The sequence below is a fragment of the Cyclopterus lumpus genome, chromosome 10 (assembly GCF_009769545.1).
Source record: "Cyclopterus lumpus isolate fCycLum1 chromosome 10, fCycLum1.pri, whole genome shotgun sequence".
Taxonomy (NCBI): Eukaryota; Metazoa; Chordata; class Actinopteri; order Perciformes; family Cyclopteridae; genus Cyclopterus; species Cyclopterus lumpus.
Window position 1 is genome coordinate 16,847,423 of NC_046975.1, and position 24,092 is coordinate 16,871,514.

The 24,092-nt window shown below is 42.2% G+C and overlaps 1 protein-coding gene across 1 annotated transcript; it reads left to right on the top strand.

Annotated features, from left to right (window-relative positions):
- The first annotated feature begins 1,291 nt into the window (after positions 1-1,291).
- Positions 1,292-23,806, top strand: apln (apelin). The gene is made up of 3 exons (XM_034543639.1): positions 1,292-1,542; positions 16,143-16,312; positions 19,464-23,806. Exons 1-2 carry the CDS (start codon positions 1,476-1,478, stop codon positions 16,304-16,306), a joined length of 231 nt encoding a protein of 76 aa, XP_034399530.1. The 5' UTR covers positions 1,292-1,475; the 3' UTR covers positions 16,307-16,312; positions 19,464-23,806.
- Positions 23,807-24,092: the final 286 nt, after the last annotated feature.

Here is a 24,092-nt window from a genome sequence, read left to right on the forward strand (position 1 = left end):
CAGACTTATTGTATCAAGGCTGAATATAAAATGACGTTCAGTGTTTCTTTTACATATTCTGTACACAAACATACAAAATTGATGGTCCTACCCGAATGATACTGTTCTCAATAGGGGATGTAGAAACTTCTCGCATTGACTAAACACGATAAGAAAATGTCTTATACTTCTAGTGCTTGCTTACAGTTCTCACAATTCACAGCAAGAAATACAACCTTTCCTGTTGATTGTGTGATAAACAAATAGAAAAAAGAATTGAACCATTTTATAGCCATTGCAGGGTGGTGGTTTTCTTGCGGCTTTTGTTTGTGGGAAGAATAAATCAGTGTAACAAAATAAAACAAATTACTTCAGGGGCAGGAGAACAAATAGTGGGAGCAATGTGATCAAGCCGAGTCTGATAAGTTTTTTCCTGCGGTTACTCCCAGTGTCACGGACACTAACTTCAAACAGCGCAAATTATTTGAGCCATACCGTCAGCACCACTGAGGGTAAAGAATAGTGTGCAGAAGAAAGGTCTATACAGCTGGCATAGATACAAAAGCAGGAAAGCATGAACCTCATCTCACACCTTCCCTTCTTTCATCTACTTCCCCTAATAAGCTGGTATTTTGATTCCTGGATTCCTGGCAATCTGCCGTGGTCGCAATTCAAAGAGTTTTCAACGAGAGCATCTGTTTGGGTATTATCATAAACCTGCATGCACCCCCCACCCTTCACCTCCCAACTCCCCCCCTTTTCAATCCCTCCCTTTGCTACCGCTCTCCTCCTCTTTCCTCAGCTGCGTGCACTCTCATGTTTGTGGAAAAGGGGTGGAGAGGGTGGATGATGGTGGGGTTAGGGGGGCTTTTCCTTGACCCACAGAGTCAATGATACATAAGCCACATGACCAACTAGACTCATACACACACACACGGAGGGACACACATGCCGGCAGACAGACCTGCAAGCTGACTTCCAGCACATTCACAGCTCCACTGAACTTGTCTCATGCTGCCGTTTTTCTGACAGAGGAAAAGAAGAAACACACACATTCACCTCCGTGGGAGAGCTCAGATAAAGACGTGCCTTCATTCTTGGAGTGGCGCTGTCACACATTGATATACAAATACGCATTTAGACAAATACACAGGCACAGTCAGGGAGCCACCACACACACACACACACACACACACACATATTCCCACGAATTGACACAGTCACTTCTTACACACACACACACACACACACACACACACACACACACACACACACACAGCACACACACACACACACACACACACAGGGGAGCAAACAGTCTCTTTCTCTTTCTTGCTCAGCTGCTCTCTCTCTCTCTCTCTCCCCCTCTCCCTCTCCCTCTCTCTCTCTCCCTCCCATCCACACACACACACACACACACACACACAAAAACACACACACACACCACTACAGTATATCAGCGAGTGACTAGCGGAGAGCCAGAGGGGAGTGCAGAAATGAATGTGAAGATCCTGACGCTGGTGATTGTGCTCTTGGTGTCTCTGCTGTGTTCTGCCAGTGCTGGTGAGTACAGGAGCGGCCAGCCTCGTCGCCGGTCGTCTCACTCTGCTTTCTATTTCTCTTTCTGTTTGCCTTTTGCTCATGCAGGCATCTGTAGTTGATCAGTTACCCAGCATAGTTAGCCTTGTGTGGGCTCTAAAAGGCAGGAATATCAGCACCTGGCTGTATACAGTACTGCACTGCAGTGGTTATACTGTCTGCTATTGTACTGCCATGGCTTTTATGGTAAACTTGAATGTGGTTTCTAGCTTAAATTGATCATTTTCCTCCCTGCCTCACCTTGATGTAAGCTTCTAAGACTTGGAGATGAAATATTAAGAGGTTTTTGTTGATGGACATTGATGTGTGGAGCTATGCCTGAGCGATAGACATTGCTGGATGTATGGGTGACTGTTATGGCTGTTATGAAATGCATGGCACATGTTCTGTAAGGTGGAGTGAATCAGATTAATGTATGGCTTGATGTATTCCATCTGACCCTAGTGCTGGATGATTATTACATGACTGTGATTGTGCAGCAGGGCAACACAGCACCTATATATGCATGCGTGCCTCCTGTGGTGATGATAATGAGGACTGTAATTGTTGTACGCATCGATGAGGGCAACACAGATCCCAGATGCATGGATCGTCTCCTGAGGGGCTCAGTCTTGATGCCTTGTCACAGTAAATTTCCGTAAAGTGCTGCTCTATCTCTGGAGCCATTGTTGGACTAAATATCAATTCCACTATGGATCTACTGTCTAATATTTGGAACAAAAACACTGACTTGGGACAATTATACAAGGGCAGGGCATATTCATCTCTGATTATTCATGGGGCTAAATGAGTTCGGAGAAATGTGGCCGGGAGGTTTTAGTTTGGAGACCAATGAAGAGTCTGCAGATGTGATGCAGGTAACATTGTGGTGTGAAAAAACAACAGTTAGGCCTGTGTAAATGTCTAGACCATTCTTGGGATTATCACCTACCTACCAACTACAGTGGTTTAGAAGACAACACTGTGTTTATAAGTAATCGGTGTGGAAGATGCTGCATGCAATAAAGAGAAGATGTAGCATAGATTACGAGTATAAGATGCTGTATACACTACATCTTGAGAAGATATTGGTCTCGGAATAGTACTGTACAATGCTGTATCGGCTCTATGTTGCTAGGTGCTGAATAGACTAGTAGAAAGATGCTCTGTAGACTTTATGCTTGTTAGATGCTGTCCACTTTGTGTATCGATCCATGGCCACAGCACTCACGGTTCCCATGCTTCCCAGCACATTTGTTACAGCGACATGCTATTTTTGTCTGAGGCTTTCAGCACATGAGTAAATGGTAAGCAATTATCTAGCATCATGGTCAGTGTCGTTTTTCACGCCCTGCATGTGGCTAAGCATGTTCCACGCCTGAGAGCCCACCGTGCTACACCAGCGACAGGGAAAACAATGCTGCTGTGCCTCGGGCTTTCATGGGAGCTTATCCATCTCAACGTTGTTCAACTCATGTGCCTCTCTGTTCCCTGGCTGCTACTGTAGTATCAGAGCTCCATTGACATAGAGGAAGAGAGAGAAAGGGACTGAAAGAGAGGAGGGGATGCAACTGTGTTGCGGCGTTGATGGGTGTGGGGAGGGATGCTAGCTGGAGTGTGTCTGCGTAGCACAAGCCTCTGCTACAGTATGCGCTGTCGCGGGAAGGTGTCGGAAGAGGCTCTGCATGTAGGCAGTGGGTGTGAAGCCTTTCATCTTGAGACAAATGCTTTTCCAGTTCATTGGGCTTTCTCTCTCTCTCTCTCTCAGGCATCTGTGTGTGGACATGTGTGTCTGAGAAAGAGGAGAGGGATGCACAGAGAGTGAGACAGAGACAGCATGTGTGTGTGTGCAGGAAGCAATGAATATAGACCAGAATCTCACTGCTGCAGGGTGAGGAAGTGTGCATGATTGTATTTATGGATGTAGTTGCATATTAGCAAGAAGTCCTAGTGCAACAGGCAATTCAACTCAACAATCTAATGCTACTTACAATATTCATTCAGTACACTAAAAGAGCTGCTGTGGCCTTCTCAATGTAATATTAGCATCCTTTAGCAGCACACTTCAATTACCCATCCTTGAAAAGCACTCTGGCTCAGGAGTGGGCTCCAGCTTTAGAAATGTGGTATCCATAATTCATCCTGAGGCCGATCACTCTACCTCCCTGTGTAACTCTTAAAACTGGTTTATAAACAGTCTCAACACATTATTGTGTCTGTCACAGCCTCTTAAAAGATATCAAAGCTTAATTTTTATCTGCCATGGAAACACCCTGCCAATATTCACTGAGGGATGCGCAGGATAAAAACAATAGCAGCTGGCTCAGACACGCACATATAGCACACACACACACACACACACACACACACACACACACACACACACACACAGATAAAGGTAATTGTGTGGCCTGGGTTGAACAGGTAAGCCAGTTGTGAGTGTGAGCGGGGCACGAGGCCTAGATCAGAGCCATTATCTGGCAGAGAAATTGTTTGCTTGGAAGTGGGGGCAATTTTATGGGAGCTGTCAACAGTGCTATTATTCCATATTAAACGTTGATGTATTGTTGGGGCTGGCTGCTCTGTGGCACCGTCATGCATGCATACTGTACTGTAGCTCCCCTCGCTCACATGCTCAACCAAGTGTTACGGGTCAAAGTACAGCCCGAAAGAGCAGTGTTTTTGCATGCAGCCACTCATTAAGAGCACAAAACGCCACCAAGCAGGGTGTAATCATTTAGTTAACAACATATATAGATTCAAACCAACCAAAACCAGGAAGTTTTAAATCATAATCCCAGGTTTTCTAATGTAAAGAAGGTGATTGTGCCTGTGGACGTGATTATGGTGGTCGTGGAGAGAACAAAAGCAGCTAAACTGTTCCAGATGTCCAAGAATAACATAATAACAGTGGGCAAACATTTGTGTCAATGGGGGAGCGGTGGAAAGGTTATTGGGGATTATGGAGAATCACAGAGCCTTTTCCTTTTCTTTTTCTTTTTAGAGGCACAGGAGCTTGTGAGCACCAGCTGGGTTTATGTCACACGCACACACACACGCACACACACACACGCACACACACACACACACACACACACAGTGTCAGAGGAAATCCATTTCATGAGGAACCTGGATTTCCTCTTCATGCAGTATTATGTGGAAATAGAGCCAGCAGTCTTCAGCATCAGTGTAGTTTATCTGCTGCAGACAGCACGCACACACACACACACACACACACACACACACACACACACACACACACACACACACACACACGCACACACACACACACACATGCAGACACAGACACTAAACATTCCATGAGTTGTGTTCGGGATGTGAGTAAAGAGGGATTTGTTATCTTCTTGTTACTTTGTCTCTTGTTTGGCCTCTTAAATAGCAGCATTAGAGCTTGTTGTTATCCACACAGGAATATCCATGCTTGGGTTTAAGGGTGGGCATCGGACAATATATTATTATATAATATTTTTCAGCCAGGGAGGAATTATATTGTGAAGTTCCCACTTGATGAAAAGTTCTACAGAAATCTCTACAAACACATTTGAATAATATTCAATATTAACACTAATACAATCTACTAAAAAGTATGCTATGTTTGTATTTTTCTTTGCTTGTTAACAAACTAATGAGTAACACAGCAAAAGCAGCAACGTTATGCTGTTTAAAGAATTCCACTAGAAGGTTAGCAGTGGGGGTAGCTGTCTAGGAATAATGCAGCAACGCTCAACAAGGTTTTCTAGTTCTTCCCATTCTGTTGCCGTTAAAACACCGCAGTCAGTGTTGCAAGAAGGACTCTTTGTGATGAGGTACTTTATCTATTGAAATAGTCTGATTAGCTCAAAACGTTGGCTTGTGGAGTAATTCTATCTATTAACAATTTTTCAATAACATATTTTGATTTCATGATATACGAACAGCGATAAAAGACTGTATCCATAGTACCCACCCCTATAGGGCTCATAAAATGCAACTCAGTGTAGCCGTTTGTAAGTTTTTTCTTTTTTAAAGGTGATAAACCGCTATACATCTGTATAATATCACCAACATGAGCTTGGTGAATGACACTCACAAATGCTCTGGAGTGGGTGGGAGTTAAGGAAGAGATTTAGCGAAAAATCATAACTCATTTGGTAGGGATATAAGGCTAACCTTTGGGCTAACACTCCCCGGAGAGTTTAGCTGTTGAAGACTTTGGCATATGTGACTGCTGGGCTGCTGTAATGTAATTCAGAACCTTTTGAATGAATACATCTACTCACTTAGATCTTCCCTTGAGAGCAAATGCAGTGAAGGGGGAAAAAAGCAAAAAGGGGAATAAAAGAGAGGCCAAGGGACAGAAAAATAAGGGCAGACAGGAAGAGAGGCTATCTGGGAGCTGAGAGGTTATGTCAGCTTTCCATGGAGCAAGAAGTCATGGCTACATCTGAAAACTCACAGCTGGGGATCGAGTCCGTCTTTTAAATTCATATGTCGAATAATGACACTTATTGCCGGGCTCAACATTAATATTGTGACGCTAGTTCATTATGTTTTTATTTTGTTTCTCACTGTCGCCATATCGCTTCTCTATATTGTTGTTGATGTATCGTTTGTCTATACAATGTAAAGTGCCTTGAGTTATACAAATCAAATGTATTATTATTATTATTATTATTATTATCATTATTAATATTCTTTTTAGAAATCTACTTGCCCAGAGTAAATTTTTACTTCCCCCTATTCAATAGCGGTTATCCAATAACAACAAAGAACAAAGTAAATTGTCATGTTTACTATAGATTTAGATCATTAGATCCACATCCTCCAACGCCACCCAACTAAACTCCTGTTTGCAGGATTATTTAAATGCCCGCATGCTCTTTAGCTCTTGAACTTTGTCTTTACCCGCCGAGATTTTCCCCTATAGTGTACTGATCTGTACTGTGCATGTGCAACTGTCAACAGAGAGGAGAAGGAAGCGAGATGGCTCACTCCTTACTTTCATCAGCTCCAGAAAAAAAACATGTTTTTTACTTATTATTGAGTCCTCTTCAGCTGAATATGCTAAATTAAATTAAATTCTGACTCCATTCTGATTCCTTATGTACACCTCTGTTGAAGTCCAGACCCCCCTTTGAGTTTGGAGGGCACAACCTGGAGGTTTGGGGTGGAGGGGGTGTGGAAGGGGGTCCTGTGTTAACCAGACCTCATGTGATCACCAGACCTTATCCTCAGGCCCGGGGCGTTCCTTACAACTTAATTAGAGCCAGATATTTTCAAAATCTGCTGTGTTTTCCACCAGTGACCAATATTAAAGTGATTTATGACTCTCTTTTTAAACATTAAGTGTTACATTTATAGCGGTAGTTCCCGCAGATCAGATTCCTGATCAAGATCTGAGTGGACATTTTTATTAAGAGGCTGCCAGGCCGCAGAATAAATATTGCGGTGTTTAGGAATGCAGGTGCTTTAATTACTCAATTTGTAGGAACCCAGAATAGAAAAATATGACTTATGTGTATTGCTTTAGATATGTCATTATTCGTAGCAATTCATACTAACTGCAGCTAAAACATTACGTAGGAGTAGAATGGAATTACTTCGGAGAATTAAATAAATATGGTTTGGGGTATTGTCACCATTAACGTCAATCCTCTATAGGCGCCATCATGGATCAGAGAGATTTTATATGGCTAAAAGTGCTCCCCACCTGGCTGTTGTTAGGCGGTTCTATAAGTCAGAGAAGAGAATCCATTGCTGGGAAGATGGCTGAGCGGATTGGGGCAATGGATGGTGTAGAGGGACTTAGTAGATTTTGAGTTCATTTAATGAAGCCCCCACTGGGATCTGTGTAAACTCCAAGCCTTAGGCAACAGAATGTGCGTGTTCCCTTTATTCTTAGAGACTTATAGGATGTTGTGGTGCACCTCATCTGCTTTCAAACTGCCATGCCCCTCATGTTCTCACCTCTCAATGAAATGCTTGAGAATGTAAGATCTCTTCCATCTTCCACAGAACTGGGGCCCTTATGTGACAACACAGAAATCATTCATTTATGAAATCATGCATTATTCATCACAATCGCTCTGTCTTTGATCACAAATGTTACTTTCCCATGGAGATTATTTCACATACAGGTCCATGCTTAAATGTTGGTCAATCCAATGATCTGCCACTGACTGATAGCGTGGATCTCTCCCCACAGACAGACAGGGCCCCTCGCTGTGTCCCTCTGTCTCAAACAATGTTCAGGGGAGGCCGCCGTTCTCTCAGGGCCCCTTGAACATGAACAGATGTTTGTAGAAACTGAAGAGCAAAACAATATAAAGAATTCATAAATATGCAACTACATCATCCTAACAGTCGATGAAAACCACAATAAACACTTTAGTTCACCTGCAGCACAGATCAGCTGAACCTGTCCAGTGAAAATCCTCATACATTTTATTTTCCTCACTTAATATGTGTGACATAATTAAAATAGGCGTAACATCCAAACAGCAAGAATTAATGGGAATTTCAAACATCAAACATTTACATATATAATGAATGATGCACCTTAGCGTGTGTCTATCTTATTATAGACATTTTTATCTCAATGCTATTGTTTATATTTGAGCTTACTTGCTTATTTTTAATCATTCCTAATTCATTTATTCTATAATTCAACTAAAGCACAACTATTAGAGGTCTCTAATGTTGATTTGGTATTTTTGTGTTATAGTTTTAGAAAATTCTAATGTCAAAATGAATAATTCTCAGGAAATGTCATTACATACTGAGAAAATGAGTTCCTGATGAGGGAAAGCATAGTGGAACACAGCTTAATGCACACATCCTTTTGTTCTCCTACATGTAATGTTGCATTTATTTGCCAAATCCCAAAATATATCAATATCTCAAATAGGGAAATCTTTTGTTGAGTTAGTCGTTCCAGTGAAGCTTTAAGTGTCAGAGCCATTTTTTGTATTCTTTCGATGGTTGAGAAGTAACGCAGTCTGATGCAATGTTGCTGCTATTTCCCTTTAATAGCACTGTATATGCTATAGGGAGCACCGGTGGTCCCCTCAGGCTTTAAGAGCTGCAGTGAACCCTGCGCAGTGACGTTTCTCTCCCTCTTTCTGTCTCTCTCTTTCTCCCACATTAAAAATGGGAGATGGCACGCAGGTTCACAGCATGGGGGGGAGTGATGACACAGGAGAGGGAGGGGGCTGTGTTACACATCTGATTAGCGTGCCCATGGAAACGGATGGTTGGAGGATCACTTTGCCCTTGACATGCAATCTCTAGAGATTAGGGCAACGGTTGGTATCCTTACCTACCTGCTGTACCTGCCATGCGCAAAAGATTCAGCCCGCTGCTGTGAACGGAAACAGCTACACCAGCATCTCTACTTCTCGTGTCCTCAGTGTTGCCATTCTTCGAGGAACGTTGTGAGGAGAAATGTCTCCTTGGAGTTATTTTATGTTTGCTTCTCTGATTGCTCATATTCAGTCTTCTCCAACCTGCAGTAACCTGGTAGCCACAAATTCACCCCTTCTACAGAAGTGGGATTGTGAATAAACCATCAGGCAGTCAAGTGGTAAGGGGAGTCAGTGGCTTTATTAGCTGGCTCAATGCTGCTGTCGGGCCTTTGAACTCACAGCGCTCTGATCATAGCGGAGCATGCAGTCTCACACCTCATCATTTCATACACTCTCTAATTCAGGAGTACATATAAATGGGTGGGACATCTGCAGAAAGCCAGAAGCAAGAGGTCTGCACAGTTAGTTTTTCATTTGTCCTGAACCTTCAGAGAGAGTGGGGGATGTTTTCAAAGCAGGGTGGACGAGGGGTTAAGTTTAAAAGCTGCAGTAATGGGAGCAACTTTTCATGCACTTTGGTTTTCTTCACTGGAGTTTGTAGAGACAAAGCCAGCCTTCAACTCAGCCACAAGCCAAACATTATCACAATCCAACAATGCTGCATATCAAACAGTCCCCGACAGAAATAAAAGAAAGTGCTCACGACCAAAACAAAGCCCCCCTGAGAGGAACACTCAGAGGCCGAGTGCGATGGCCCACAGAGGAGGTTAAAAACATCACAGTCACAGTCAGAGGGCTAATCAGGGATTCAGACCGTGTGCAGTGAAATCTGTAAATTAAGAACCTGGTCGATTTCAGCTGACAATGTCATTCTTTTTGCTCCAAACTGAGCGCCTTTCATGGTGGCTGCCATGGTAACGTGGTCTGAAAGTCGGAAAGCAATTGGTACCAGTTTCTGCCAAGGACCAGACTTACTGGTAGGCATGCGATAAGCAGCATTTCCGACACTAAATGTGAAAACAGAACAACAAGGGACTGCCTCCTTAGTTAGGCACCATTCCATATGTGCGGGATGAATGAGTGGGGAGGCTATCAGGCAACGAGCAAATCCCCAGTCTGATGCTACAGCAGTGCTGGGGCTTATTTGAGGTTAAGGGAATGTTTGGCTTGAATGTGGCACAATTAACACATCTCATCCATGGCTAAATAATCCTGATCCCCTAATGTGCTTATGCAGTTGGAAGCGTTTCTTCCCATGACATGTCTCTGTCTGGCTGTGTGGGTTTGAATGTCTGTGGTAATGGCATGCTATAGAGGGATTGATTAGGTAAAGCTACTTTTAGTGAATGAAGGAGGCACGCGATGGAGACAGCAGGCATGCTCCTCCAACGTCATGGTAATAACCATGACTACACACACCAGGGTATTTATTCTTCTTCTCTCCCACTAACACAAATATTGCTCTGTTACCCATAAGGATTACCCTCACACATAATGAGCTACAACTACTTCCCATATTGACACAAATAATGCTGTTGTCTTTATCATACTGTGCAAGTCCTTTGTTTGATTTGGCAATAGAAATGGAAATATTGTCAGAGTAGGCTTCAGTATTAATACTGTGTGTGGTATTTCAATATGACATGTAACTGAGAAAAGAGGGCAAGCTTTAATTGGGTCTCAGATTCAGTTCAGATAGAGGAGTATGCCGCCATTCTTTGAGATAAATGCTTACATCAGCATGCTAACAAGCTCACAATGACAATGCCAACATGCGGATGTTTAGCAAGTGTAATGTCCATCACGCTCACCATCTTCATATAGCATGCAAAAAGGGATGTTAATAATTAACCTTCAACCTACAATAAAAACAGATTAATACTATCAGTTAAACAGTTAAAAGAAATATTAAAAAGAAATACTCATAGGAGTGGCTTGTCATTTAAAGGAGAATCGCTGATCTACAGGGCAAACCCCATAACGTTAATTAGCAGGTCGCTGGCAAGCAAGACACATCACTTGGGTCTTGAGGAATTATAGCATTCATTCAAATAACCTGTACAAACACACACTGCACTTTCCTCTTGACCAGACATTAACTAACGTTAGACCGGGCTTGCAATACACTGGCGGAAACCCTGACAGAGTCCGCCAGGCAGACACGGAGCTGACCACCCGGCAGCTAAACAAATTGATGGGTTGGAGACTTACTGGGAAAGTAGCTGCATGGGTCCACCACAATGCACGCAACATCGTGGCTGCCTACTCTCATTCAACATACGTTACAGCTGGGCGGCTTGTCAGGCACTTTAACCACAGCACCACGGGATGCAAGACCCTGATCTTGCCGGGGAACAGTTACTGTTTGGTTAAAGTCGTCGGTCAGAAAGAAAATTCAAAATCGCCATCCCTACATGCTAACATGTGCTAATTGACACTGAATAACAAAGTACAGCTGAGGATGGTAGAGGTATCAATAGCCTAGCACGGAGATCTGTGCTAAATGTCAAAATGACAAAAGTCAACAGTGCTAGAGATGCTAGAGGAAAAGTCAGTGTGTCAATAAATTCATCCTCTGGGGAACATGAATGTCTGAACAAAATCTCATGTCAATCCATACAATCTTTTTTTATACATTAGGTTCTCCACCAAAGTGGTGAACCTACCAACCATCTGTCAAACAATGACGCTCACAAGCCTAAACCCATCCCAGTCACCTGTGTAAGAAACTACTCATCCAGCTTTATGAGGTTTTTGATGCCAAAATATGAAGTTAATCCCACTGTGGGCACTTGGATTTAACTCCTCTCCTCTCACTTCATTTGAGTACCGACCCATTCCCAGTCTCCGAGTTGTTTACACATCAAGATACATCTGTAAACTACAGTGAGCAAGATTCATAGCGCAGAGGTGTCAGACAAGGGATTTAGGGACAGTCAAGAAACAGAGGAGAGATTAAATATTTTTGAGACGCTCAGTCAACCGAGCAAACGGATCAATGAGATTGCACGCAATTGATTCATAATCAGCGTGACTGTGAGTGATGAGCAAGACGAGTAAACACACAGATAAGATTCAAGAGGACAGCAAAACCACTTTGCCGTGACACAAGGACTACATTTAGGTGGCCATGGTTGACTGTGCATGTTTACATTTGAGGCAACAGTTTCTAAACCATGACACCATGTTGCTCCAGTTAAGATTCACAGGCTGGTATAGTTTAATCTCTTGTGTCATAATTGCAGGAAAAACATTATGCTGTGGCTGCATTCACAAGTGCAGACATTTGTTATGCGGTGGTTTTGGCAGTCGATACACACAAATCAGCTTTACAACCATTAATAAGCAGCTCTAGCCCATTTGCGATGCTGTCTGTGTTCCTGCATTGACACACAGATCTGTGATATACAGTTTGCTCTTGCCAGCCATGAGGGCAGTTGATGAACTTGGCACTAAACCAGAGGACAGACATGTCTCTACTCTGACTGGATGGACAAGTGCTGGAAGATGTATATCTCTCCAGGCTCCACTGATGGACTCTTTTCAGCATCAATAGGGTTAAGCTGTCAGTATTCCATTCGCTGGGCTGTAATAAGACGGAGAGCCGGCCATTTGAAAAACAAAACATAACAGATATCACCTAAGGAGGTGGTGGTGAAACTAGGACGGGGAATCAGGGGGCAGCCAACCAGCCATTCATCATTAGTCTGGAGACTGGCCAGTTTGTGACACTGTCAACTATTCTCTTCTCTGCCTGACCACTTCTTTCTATCTCTCCTCTTCTACCCTCTCCTTTTTGAGGAGGCAGTAGCAGTAGTAGCAATAACCAGGCATTCCTGAAATTCTCTTTTTATTAAACTTTAATTAGGGAATTACCAAGTGGGGGGAGAAGTGTTGAGATTTGTTGGAAATAGTGCAAAAGCAGGGCTCTAAGGTCACAAGGAGTAGAGATAAGACACTTATTTTTGTAAGACATATGTTATCCGGTTATTTTTTTGTTTTACCAGCTGAACATAAACATGAATCTCTCATGAGAAAAGATCAAATGGGATACTATAGAGACTTGAACCAATTTCAGAGCAATAAGATAGCAGAGATATCTTTGTTTGTACAGATGAAATATGCATTAACCAATGATAAACCTGCCATGAAAACAATCAAAAGGTCTTACCCTTATGCAACAGATGCTGTCACATTCAATCTATATGAGTTCCTCTAGGAGATACAACACTAGCTGTTGCTGTATGTCATATCTGTCACACAGAGATGCTTTCCCTACAGGCTGCAAAAGTTAATCTATACTGCCAGTGCTATCACTGGGGCCCGGCTTATTTTTAGCAGCTTTCATTACACTTTTCTATCCTGTAGCCAGATTGCATTGGTTGAGATTTGTCAGGAGACTCACAAGATGTTCTCCCTTCCAACCACAGTGTCGAGCAGTGGCTGACAGCTTGGTATGGCAGGAGACATCTAAATTGTCTCATTATGGACCAGGGTTGTGACAGGCTGAGCCACCCTGTGAGAGGAACAGCGGATGAGTTGTGTGAGCAGAGGTATAATTACTTTACCATTTTGCATTGCAGTGTGTGTGTGTGTGTGTGTGTGTGTGTTTGCATAGCGACTGAGTGTGACTCCATGCATGTCTTTGCAGCACCTCTTAAACTAGCCATCGCTCAAACACCAGCTGCCGTTGGGCGTAGCATTGTATTTACTGCAGGTATCACTGTGAGACATTTACGGTGTCACTATGTGTTCACCGAAGTGCTTGTTGAATGGTCAAATTGTCTGAAATCCCCGCACATTTTCAGGGTTTGCATCTGACAGGTTATGCAACTTTCCATAACCGCCAATTTGATAATCACAATCACCTCATGCATTTGAACTTCTCTCTCTCAAAAAATACATTCTTATGTGTACAACTGAGTGCAACACCATGATTGTCTTCGAGGAGATTCTGACCACACGTGTGCACCGTTATCCCGGTTTGATCAATGTGAAACAGCTGCAGACATATTTGTATGAAACAATGTACAAACTAGTTATATAGGATATCGACACCTCAAATAGCAAAGACCTTGTTTCTGTGTGTTCTGCGTCTAAATGCTGTGTTTCAGGGGTGAGAAGAAGCATGGCCCCCCATAATACTCAAACACAGAGTGTATTCACATTCAACCCCCTGGATTTGAAAGAAATGAGCTGAAAGCCTTCAGAATGTGTCAACGTCCCTCATTCACAGTGTATCTGGAACAATAACAAAAGGATAATGTGCAGATTAGTGCTCCAAGGGGCAAAGATGGGCTTTAGATGCGGAAATATGCAACAGAGAATTTCCCCGCTGCAAATGAATTATCCCACTGTTCACACACAAATAAAGTGTGTAACGTGCTTGTGGAAGAAGATTAGCATGGATGTGGAACTTGAGATGTCTGGCCTTTCAGGGATATACTTTGAAAACATTCAACAAGCAGTCTAGCTCAGACCTGAAGTCTCCACTATTTAAGACTGAAGGCTAGAAACACTTTTCCTCTTTTTCTGTGGAGAGTTGTTCTTTTAAAAAGGTCTTCAATATGCCATAGCTGAAGGTCACTAATTAAGGGATGCGGCAGAGACACTCTGCCTTCCTCCTAATGGTGCTTTGAAATCTGCTCTTGAAGAAAGCTGTCTTCCATTCAAACAAGTGGATCTTGGCTATTAGAGAAGTCTGAGGGTTTTTAAGGTAGCCAGTTTTTAACTTGTTGCCCTGTTCAGCTAACAGTCTGAAGTATTGCCCCTCTGTCACAACGTAGACACTAACTGATGAAAAACAATCTTAAGGAACCAGGGAAGCTAGCATCAGCATGGCTTTTGTAAGCAGCTCAACTGCTGTCCTCAGTATACTTTCTGCTTTTCTAAAACCCCTGCAGTCGACTGGCTGACTTATCTCAAGCTGTGTCCTCACCGGAGCCCTCGTAAACCAGAGGAAGGTCATTCTCTTGGGAATTCTAAAATTGGTGCCAGTGTCTCTGAGGAGAAGTGACAGGAATGTCATGACCCCATGTGAGTGATGTCAATCAGCTTTTTGACTGGAAATACCCAATGGGGATTTGTAGTTACTTTTGAGGAAAAGGGTTAGTGTAGTTCTGGAGAACTCTTAGACATGTACAGGGCTTTATAGCACTTAATAATCATTTTAAAGGTGTGCACTGCAAAATATTTTCCCTGTTAAACTAATTGAAAAAAGAACCTTATAATCTCATCAGGGATATCTAGGCTTGGTCTTGAGAGATGTTTCACAAAAAGTCTACATTACAAACTTGAGCTCTGGCATTTGGAAGAAGTGGATCAGGATCAGATCAGGATAGTTTGGCCTTTGTTGAGTCCTCCTACAGAAATCAACTGCAGAATCACTAATCTGCACAGCTGAATTAACTTACATTCTTTATGAGATAAATAAAAGTTTGTGTATATTTAATTGTTCATTCAAATTAAAAATGCATCACTGTTTATGTACTGCGTACAATGACTCGCCACTAAGATGTTTAAACACTTTAACAGGTCCAAATAAAAACTCCTGCTCTGCTTTTACTCACATTTTATTGGACCTTATATCTGGCTGAAGTGTGAAAGATCACCCACGTTAAATATCCCATTACAAATAAAGATATTACTGCAAAACATTCTGATAAAATCTTTGAATCTCCAAGAGGGGTCTTTCAGTTTATAATAGGTTAAAAGGTCATAGAGACACTTAAGGTGGACCAAACCATTTGGAAAAGAGGGGCTTAAGGGGATCAGGCCACACTTATTGAGAGGTGACTGAGAACATCTGGGATTGCTCTCAAACACACATGTCCTCACACACACCAAGGACATTCACACACATTCTCACACAAACACGGCGCTATTAAACTCATCTCTAATCTTGGTTCAAACACTACGACAGGAAGCACCTCCACCAGATCTGGTGCTGCGCGGTGTTTGTAATCTTGAGGGAGAGTGACAGAGACATGAGACACGTTTGGGTTTCTCGTCTATCTGCCGTGGTTCGGTTCCACAATGCTGACTTGATGAACTACAGTGCTGGGTGGGCTTGAAGAGGCCCACACACAAACTCGCCACACACTTATCTATACATGTCTCTTGTTTCATCATCCATTACCACTGTGATACCTCTTTGGATTTGGCTTCAAATTTTCCGAAGGCACTGATGGATAATCAAAATGTGATACTCTGGGTGAGAAGAGGCTGTGAAATACATGGAGAGGTCATCTAATTGGTCTCTCCTCTATGTGTGTCCTCCAGGTCCCATGGCCTCCACGCAGCATGGCAGAGAGCTCGAAGAGAAAACGGTGAGAAAAATGGTCCAGCAAAACCCTGCGCGGGGCGGTCAGACCCACAGACCAGCCGGCTGGAAGAGGAGACGCCCACGGCCACGTCTTTCCCACAAGGGGCCCATGCCGTTCTAGAGCAAGGTAAAGTTTATAGCCGTCAAGTCAAAAGACACTTGTTTGTTTTTGTTTGCGCACCATCAAACCTGTGATAAAACGGTCAGTATCACACAGTTGAAGTGGATTCTCATGACAAAGTATCTGCACATCTCTGCAGCATCGGACCAACTTTCTGTCAGAGATACTTGTTTCTCAATCGTAAATAAGCAAAAGCACTTCCCGATATATTAAATCATATCTGCTGACTAAAGAGGAAACATAGTTTCATATTGCAATTTTTAAGAGGAATCTTTTTTAAGAGGATTTTGTTTTTGGCAGAATCTGTTGTCGAATGGGAAACTCCAACTCTTACAGGAACCCTGGAAAAAAAACAGCCAGACTCACGTCCAACACAAGGATGTTATTGTTGGCACTGACAATAAGTGCATGTCTTAACAGATTATTTAACTTTTGCCTACCAGCTTGCATGCCTTTGTAGTACGGCAGAGGTTTTTAAGCTTACGTCATTTATTTCCTAATATGGGACAGTTATACTTAGAAACTTAACCTTTGAGTCACTTCAGCCAGCATAACTCTTTTCTCTCCAGCTGATTCCATAAATTAAACCCCTTTTTCCAAAGATAACACTTTGAAGAGTTGGGTTTCCCAGCAGCACCGCTTTTCTTGTGAGGGAATGTTTAACTTGCTGTCAAGTAAAACAAGTCTTTGTGTGAAAACTCTTTCATCCCAAATCAGAGACAATATTTTACTTCATAGTTTTATTTTATTTTCTGAACTCAGTTTTTCTATTAAAACAGATCAAGCTTCATTGAGAAACTAAAACATACTACCAATAATGAAACAAGATGATCAAAATTACAATATATACAGATTAATATCCTCTTTTTACTTGCTAATGTTAGCCCATCTCTGTAAATATAAAGCAACAGCAGTACAAGTATGTGCCTGCATTAGCAAGTGCAGGACCCATTCACTTGTCTCTTCCAGATGCTGTGAGATACAGGGAAACTCAACAAAATACAATATCTCTGCAGGAGGTGCCGACCATACAACACTGACCTGCAGAGGGTCGCCATTAATTTGAGCCGTATTGAGAGAAGGCTGCAGCCAGAGAGTGTCAAGGCATGGTTAATCAGTTTAAGGAAAAAGGGATCAAAGCTATACATTTTGGAGCTCTTTTCTTTAACATAGTCCAAGAAGTTTTACAATCTAAAGCAAATTTTTTATCATTATTGTTTTTTGTATTTTTGAAAAGGTTAGACTTCTTTTGAAATGACTCCTGCTTTCAATACGTGACTGTAAAGGCTCAGCACAAAGGTGAAAACAGTGAGTAAGGACCTGGCCAGGGCAGACTGCCCTTGAAGGGCAACATGAGTCCTCCAACTTTCCTCGGTCTGCCAATAAAATGTGAGAATCCTCTCTGCGAGTTGAGCGGTGAGAGCTTTAAATGGTCAGTGCCAGATTGCTGGCCACAAAATACAAGGAGCTTCAGGAAGTTGTGAAGCTCTGTGAAAGTGAACGGCTCAGTGAGTCACAATGCTTCCTTTACAAACACCCCCTTAACCACAACACGCTGAAGATTTCCCTTTTTTGTTAGCTTCCCACTCCGGCTTCTCTTATTCTTGCTGAGTTCATAGTTCACCTATTTCAAAGGTTTGTTCAAATACCATGCCAATTTACCCAAACCTGAGCACAATGGGAATTAGGCTGTCCATTAACAGTGGCTACTACCGATGAGTAAACAATCCAAGGAGTTAAACTTCTTCACACTTTCAGTCCCAGTTTGTTCTTAATGCATCAGTATGATTTATTCTGACTTAAGTGTTGTCTGGCATCAACCCGGCCAGCAGCATTCCAACAGCTCTGAAAGGCTGTGTTCATAGAAATAGAATAGGAGTAGAGCAGACATTGGACCGCTGAGTTCATACGTAAATAAGTGGCCCACTACAGCGGTCCAAACACGGAATGTCCGTTCTATTCCTTTTCTATTTCTATGACTGTTAATCCTCATGTGTCCTGCTTTCTTCTTCAGTTTGAGCTGATGATGGGAAAAAATGATGATGGGAGAAAAAAACCCTCTGGAAACAGCTGGAGATGCACTTGGTTTGATCAAAGCTAGAGTTCAATGAAGGCATCCAGCTGAGGGCTAGTGAGACTCTGAGGCAGAATCGCATGTGGATCGGTTGTGATTAGCCTCAACTCAACTACTGCACAATGACTGAGTTGAGTGTTCACCCACCAACTCTGTGCTAGTTAGCGACATCCCCCATTTCAGTGTCGAAAGCAGCTCATCTATTATTCCCTAAGATACCTGAGGCAAATTACACATTCCAGATGTGAGCGACTGTGAGAAAGATGGCGACCCGGGTTATCCTCTTTGAGCATTTGAGTAGACTCAGATACAAACGTGCCATTACGACTTTGAGATCTAAGCCATGCCAGTGGCGATCTAAAATACGACAGGATATTACAGATTTAAAGCCCCAGGCAATTTATGAAAACCCCTTGAGATCCTGAGTGAATGAGTCTTTCCTCAAAACAATGTAGATCCGGTCTGCAACTTGTCCCATACACTCACTCTGTAAAAGCCGAGTGACTTCAAGGGACTGCTGCACTGAGATCATACCGTGAAACCAAAAGCACAAAGAAAGACAACAAACAACAACTCCATGAAGATTAGAAAGATTCTTCAGTTCTCTGGGCATTACATGACCACGGAAATATGCCATCTTGAAACAAGAGCAGGCTCTTATCAATGAATGAACCTTGTTGTCATGCGACAAAGCTGACTTCACTACTAGATGCTGACAGAACTTGGGGAGATAAAAGGCGAGGGAAGATAAAAGATTTCCTCATTGTTAAGGAGTGAGCCAGTGCCCGAAGCGTAATATAATGTTGTGCTTGTGTTTTTTCGGGCGAGATATACAATTGTTTTTCTTACTACCTGCAGCTCTTTTTTTCTGTCAAAGACCATGAAGGGATTTTCTTCGCTGCTTTCTAGCTGGTGCAAGATAACATAGGGCATAATACAGTGAAAGCTCTGATAGAAACTCCCTAAGGGGCATTGTATTGCAGAGGAAATTGAAATGTCTGCAGGACTCATGAAATGATTTTTAGGAAACAAACAAAAAACAAATGCTGATGGCACTTTTTCTGTGATTTTCCTGTTTTGCAGACACTGCTTTGAGCGCCCTCCCAAAGGTTCTGATTTCTATGCTCTTCCTTTGCCTTGGGGGGCCTTGCAACGAAGGGCCTACGTTTGCCCGGCCTGAAGAGTGATGTCCATAGCACCTGCTGGTTCTTCAAGCAACTCTGTCCACAAAAAATCAGGACAAGCCGCTCACCCTCAGCTCTTGGAGGAATTGGGGGCAGGGAAAGGGGGTGGGGGGGTGTGGAGCCCGAGCTATCAGACTCTATTTCTCTGTCTCTCTCTTTCTCTTACTCTCACTCCCTCACTACTTATCTATCTCTGTCTTCTCCCAAGTGTTTTTTTTTTTTTTTCATATAATTTGCTTAATAGAGCCCAATCATAGCGATCTCCCTGAGTGTCTCACACACTTTGCATGACATGTGGTGGAGAAGGAGCCCGGTCAAAATAATCTAAGTCTTAAAACATCTGTCACTTCCCCGCGGTGTGCACGGTGTGGTAGTCCCATCTCTCAGACCCAAGGTTACTGCAGCTACCGCTGATTTCATCGCTGTGTAGCTATTTAATGGCTTTCCGAGGGGGACTGTGTGGAAGGGCAGTGTCAGTTTTAATAGTTGACAATAACCAATATCAAGTTCAATTATGATACTCTGGATGTCTGCAGCGAAAAGGAATTCAAAGTGTTTAAAATGGAAGAGGAAGTACTTTGAATGGCATTATATCCATCGCTTAATAATCATTAATAATGGTGCTTTGTAAGAGTGACAGTACGTCCACATGCAAAGTTAAGTTTGACTGAAAAGAGAGCACATTTTGTCAAAACAATATACTTAAGTGACAGAATAATTCCTTAATTTAAGAGATTCCTTAATCCAAAGCTATTTTGGTGGTTCTGAACTCATTAACACCTTGGGGGTTTTCCTGACGCGCTCAAGGTTACTGTAACATGTCCCACCTTGGATGAGCCCTTTGACCCCAAATCCCAATCCCAATCCTGTCCCCAATCCCCAGCCTTCTCACCACAATGCTGCCCTGCGCAGCTGCTCTACACGACTGTTAACTGGCAGAGGCGGTCTGCTCCACCGACAGGCTGCCTTGCCTTTTAATGAAGTGCCAAATAATAACCTTATCCACAATGCTGCCAGGAACGAAGGACTGAAAGGTTAGGGAGAAACACATTACCTCTGTTTAAAGTCTTGATACACTGACACATTATGCATTTACAATTTTTGCAAACAGAAATCCCCTGTGAGACAATGTTAGTGATGAGGACAGTTAAATTAGACCAAAAAAAAGACAACAAATAAGCAAATATCAGCTCAGTTAATATGCCACCATAATCAGCCTACCACTAGTGCTCTGGCTGTTTTAATATTCAGCAAAGGTTGGTTTGACCCTTTGACCGAAATCTTTCACTAACGAAATGCTATGCCTTTCCATCGTACTGGAATATATTACTGTTTATGTTTATTTCTGTGTTTAAGTAGGTTTATTTCTTTTTCTCAGGGTGCTGTGATAGAGGCTTGTAGTAGAGCAGTCTATTTTGTGCATTTATTTAACAAAAAACAAACAGTACATTTAAATCTTATATGAGCATATTTTCATATATTTCCTTACTCTCCCTCTATGTATTCACCTATATAGCCATGTATCCAGATTCAGTCGTTTCTAGTCATGATCCTCTCCCTACATTATGTTGGGTACAGTTGCCTTTCTAGTCGACCCTACCACAGCACAGGTGGTCGTGGCTTTGATCATTATGCTCATTAAATCCTGGAGTTAATCTTTCTCAGATGGATCTCCCCAAGGCTGGCCGGGGCCACTTAGTCTGAGCTCATTGTTAAATTGGCTAAGACTGAAACCACACCCTTCCCCCTTTTCCAATCCTCAAACCCCTGCTGATTCAGTGTGTAACCATGTAACATATTAGGACTGTAACCTGTAGAGCAGCCACCTTGCTATCGTTTATTGGGTTTTAGGTGTGCAAAGCAACTTCCAAGTAGTTGTTTTTCATTCGGATTTTAGGTGAAAATCTGATTTCAATCCACTGCGATTCAATCAGCAAACACACATATTTCACCACATAAGCAACTGGCAGGTTAACCTAGATTCCCAATACCTTTCCCCTCTCGCCATGTCTCATGCAAATATTATAATCAAAAGTGGAGTCTTCTCAGTCCCAGCATGAGAAGCTTTTATTAAGAGGGCATCTAAAATCACAGTGGTAATCCACCCAGCCAAGATCACCTTGATTAAAAATGTATTAAATCCTAGGGCACTGTGGAGAGTAATAATTTCAGTTCCACCATTATTTTTTCATACCCTCTCAGACAGAGATGTAGATTTCATTAATGCTCCTTGGGAGTGAGACAGCTTTGCTGAGGATGTCTCATGTATTATTGGGGAAGATAGTAGGAAGATATGAGCTGGGGATGGAAGTTCAAAGCCGTTGGAGTTTGGATGCTGGAAGTAGACTGGGTCATGACAAGGGGTTCAAATCAATATTTCCCCATCTCAGAAATTATTGTTATGGAGCCGAGCAACATCTGTATCCGCACTGTTCTTCATGAATGTATCCACACCATCTGCACCAGCCATGCTGCCCTTTCAGAGACCAGAGCAAACCAATGTTTATGTAATACTCTTTTTAATCTTGGTCTGGTTATCAGTTGAATCCCAAAAATCAAAAGCCAAAAATTCCATTGATCCAAAGCCTCCAGTGTCAACTAGTCCCAACAAATAGACGTGGCTTTGCTCCGAGACTTCTCTATGTGGGTTCGCAAGGCTGCACTTTTGCAATTCCATTATGCTGCTGGAAAAATACACCCTGAAAACGAGAGTCTCTTGGTATGGAATGGTTTTCAGTGTACTGTGACAATTTTGTTGTCTGATTCTTGTCTAGCTGGTTGTCCAAAGCTTACTTTTTGAATACAGTGTGAAAAACTGTATCTTTTGTGGATGTAACAAAATAGAAAAGTAGTCTGCAGCACAATATGTCATGGACACATGAAAGCTTTCAGGCATTCTTTTCTTGTAGATCACAGCCCACAGCCCTCCCCTGCACATCAGGTTAATGGGCCTTGTGGTGTGGAAGGACAAGCACGTCCAGGCTCAAACTGAAATGGTAAACCAATACATTATGCTTGGAGAGCAAAACCATTTTCCTTAATGGGCTTTTCCAGCAAGGCTTACACAAGAGAAACGATTCCTATCCTCTCAATGTTTCCTCTCCAGTTCCTCTTCTCTGTGACCATCACAAGGCCTGAGTAATGTTCCTATGCACTTGTTAGCATGTTTTCCTGGTAGAAAAATGTTTGTTCTAAGAACTTGCCCCTTTGTATTTAGTTCTTTTTGTCTAAATGCATTTGGCTGGGAGTGTGTAAGAAGAGGGGATGAGCAGATAGATAGATGTGTGTTACTGGTGGAGAAGAGAATAAGCTAGCAGCAGGTTGCAACATTAGCTTAGCCGTTGATCTCTGTTTACCGATAGCGATAGACACAACACCCACACAACACGATAAACACAAGGTTTTAAGTTGTTGTTTTTTTATCCTAAAGACGTAATTCTAAAATTACTTTAAAATGACAAACTCAAACATTTCACTCATTGTGGAAATAGAAACAGAGTTGGCAAGCAACACATTCCATGATTTTACTTTGTGAATCTCTAAGCCCATCAAACTGTATCATGTTGGCCTTCAGAGTGGGTGTCTGCAAGATCAAGTGGCTGATATTCAATCCAATGGATTCACACATTTCCACCGACTGGGCAATCCAGAGGATAACTAGATTTTATCTCCATTGGGAAATGACTAAGATCTGTCATTATCTTGGAGCCTCAAAATGAGACTTCCTACACCCAGAATAGCACAGGCCCCTCCTGCCTTGATTACGACACATTCTCCATCTATGTAACCACTGTGTCCAAGATCAGCTACATTCACAACAATCTGGGGCAAGATGCAGTCTGTAGGCTTACACACCATCGCAACAGTGTTACTAGATCTCAAGCAGATACCATTTTAAAGGAAAATGTATTACTCCTGAAACTTAGATTCTGTTTATGGTGTGTGCTCATATTACTCACCAGGCCAAATGTACAGTCCCTGTCTCTGTTTTGATGTTGAACTGGGCAAAAATAAATGACATAAATAAATAAATAAAACAAGTGTATCAGAAATGGTTGAAATACTGTGTACATATTTGAACTTTTGGTTTCTAATTTATAAAAGATAAGCTTTAGCTCTTGGAGTACTTATTTTATTTTTTCCTTTCATGCGTAGCTTTGTGTTTTTATTTTCTATTTCTGTAAAGTGTGTAAATATATCTTTATGATAATAAGTAATATTAAAAATCTTATTTTAAGAAAACATTGTGTCATGTCTTTCTTGTGAGATAATGGAAATGAAATAACTGACTGGCTGTGAGGCTATTCAAGCATAAATGTCAATGGCAATGCTAACATGCTGATGTTCAGCAGGTAACGTTTATCATGGTCTCACATCGCCAGACGTGTGTCAGCACTAAAGACAGGTATGGTGACAACCATTAGCATTCTGGTATCGGGGGAAAAGCACTATGACTTGTTTGTATTTCTTTAAACCAATCACAATCATCTTGGGCTAAGCAAAGTATGCAGCGACAGTGCCCTTGCAA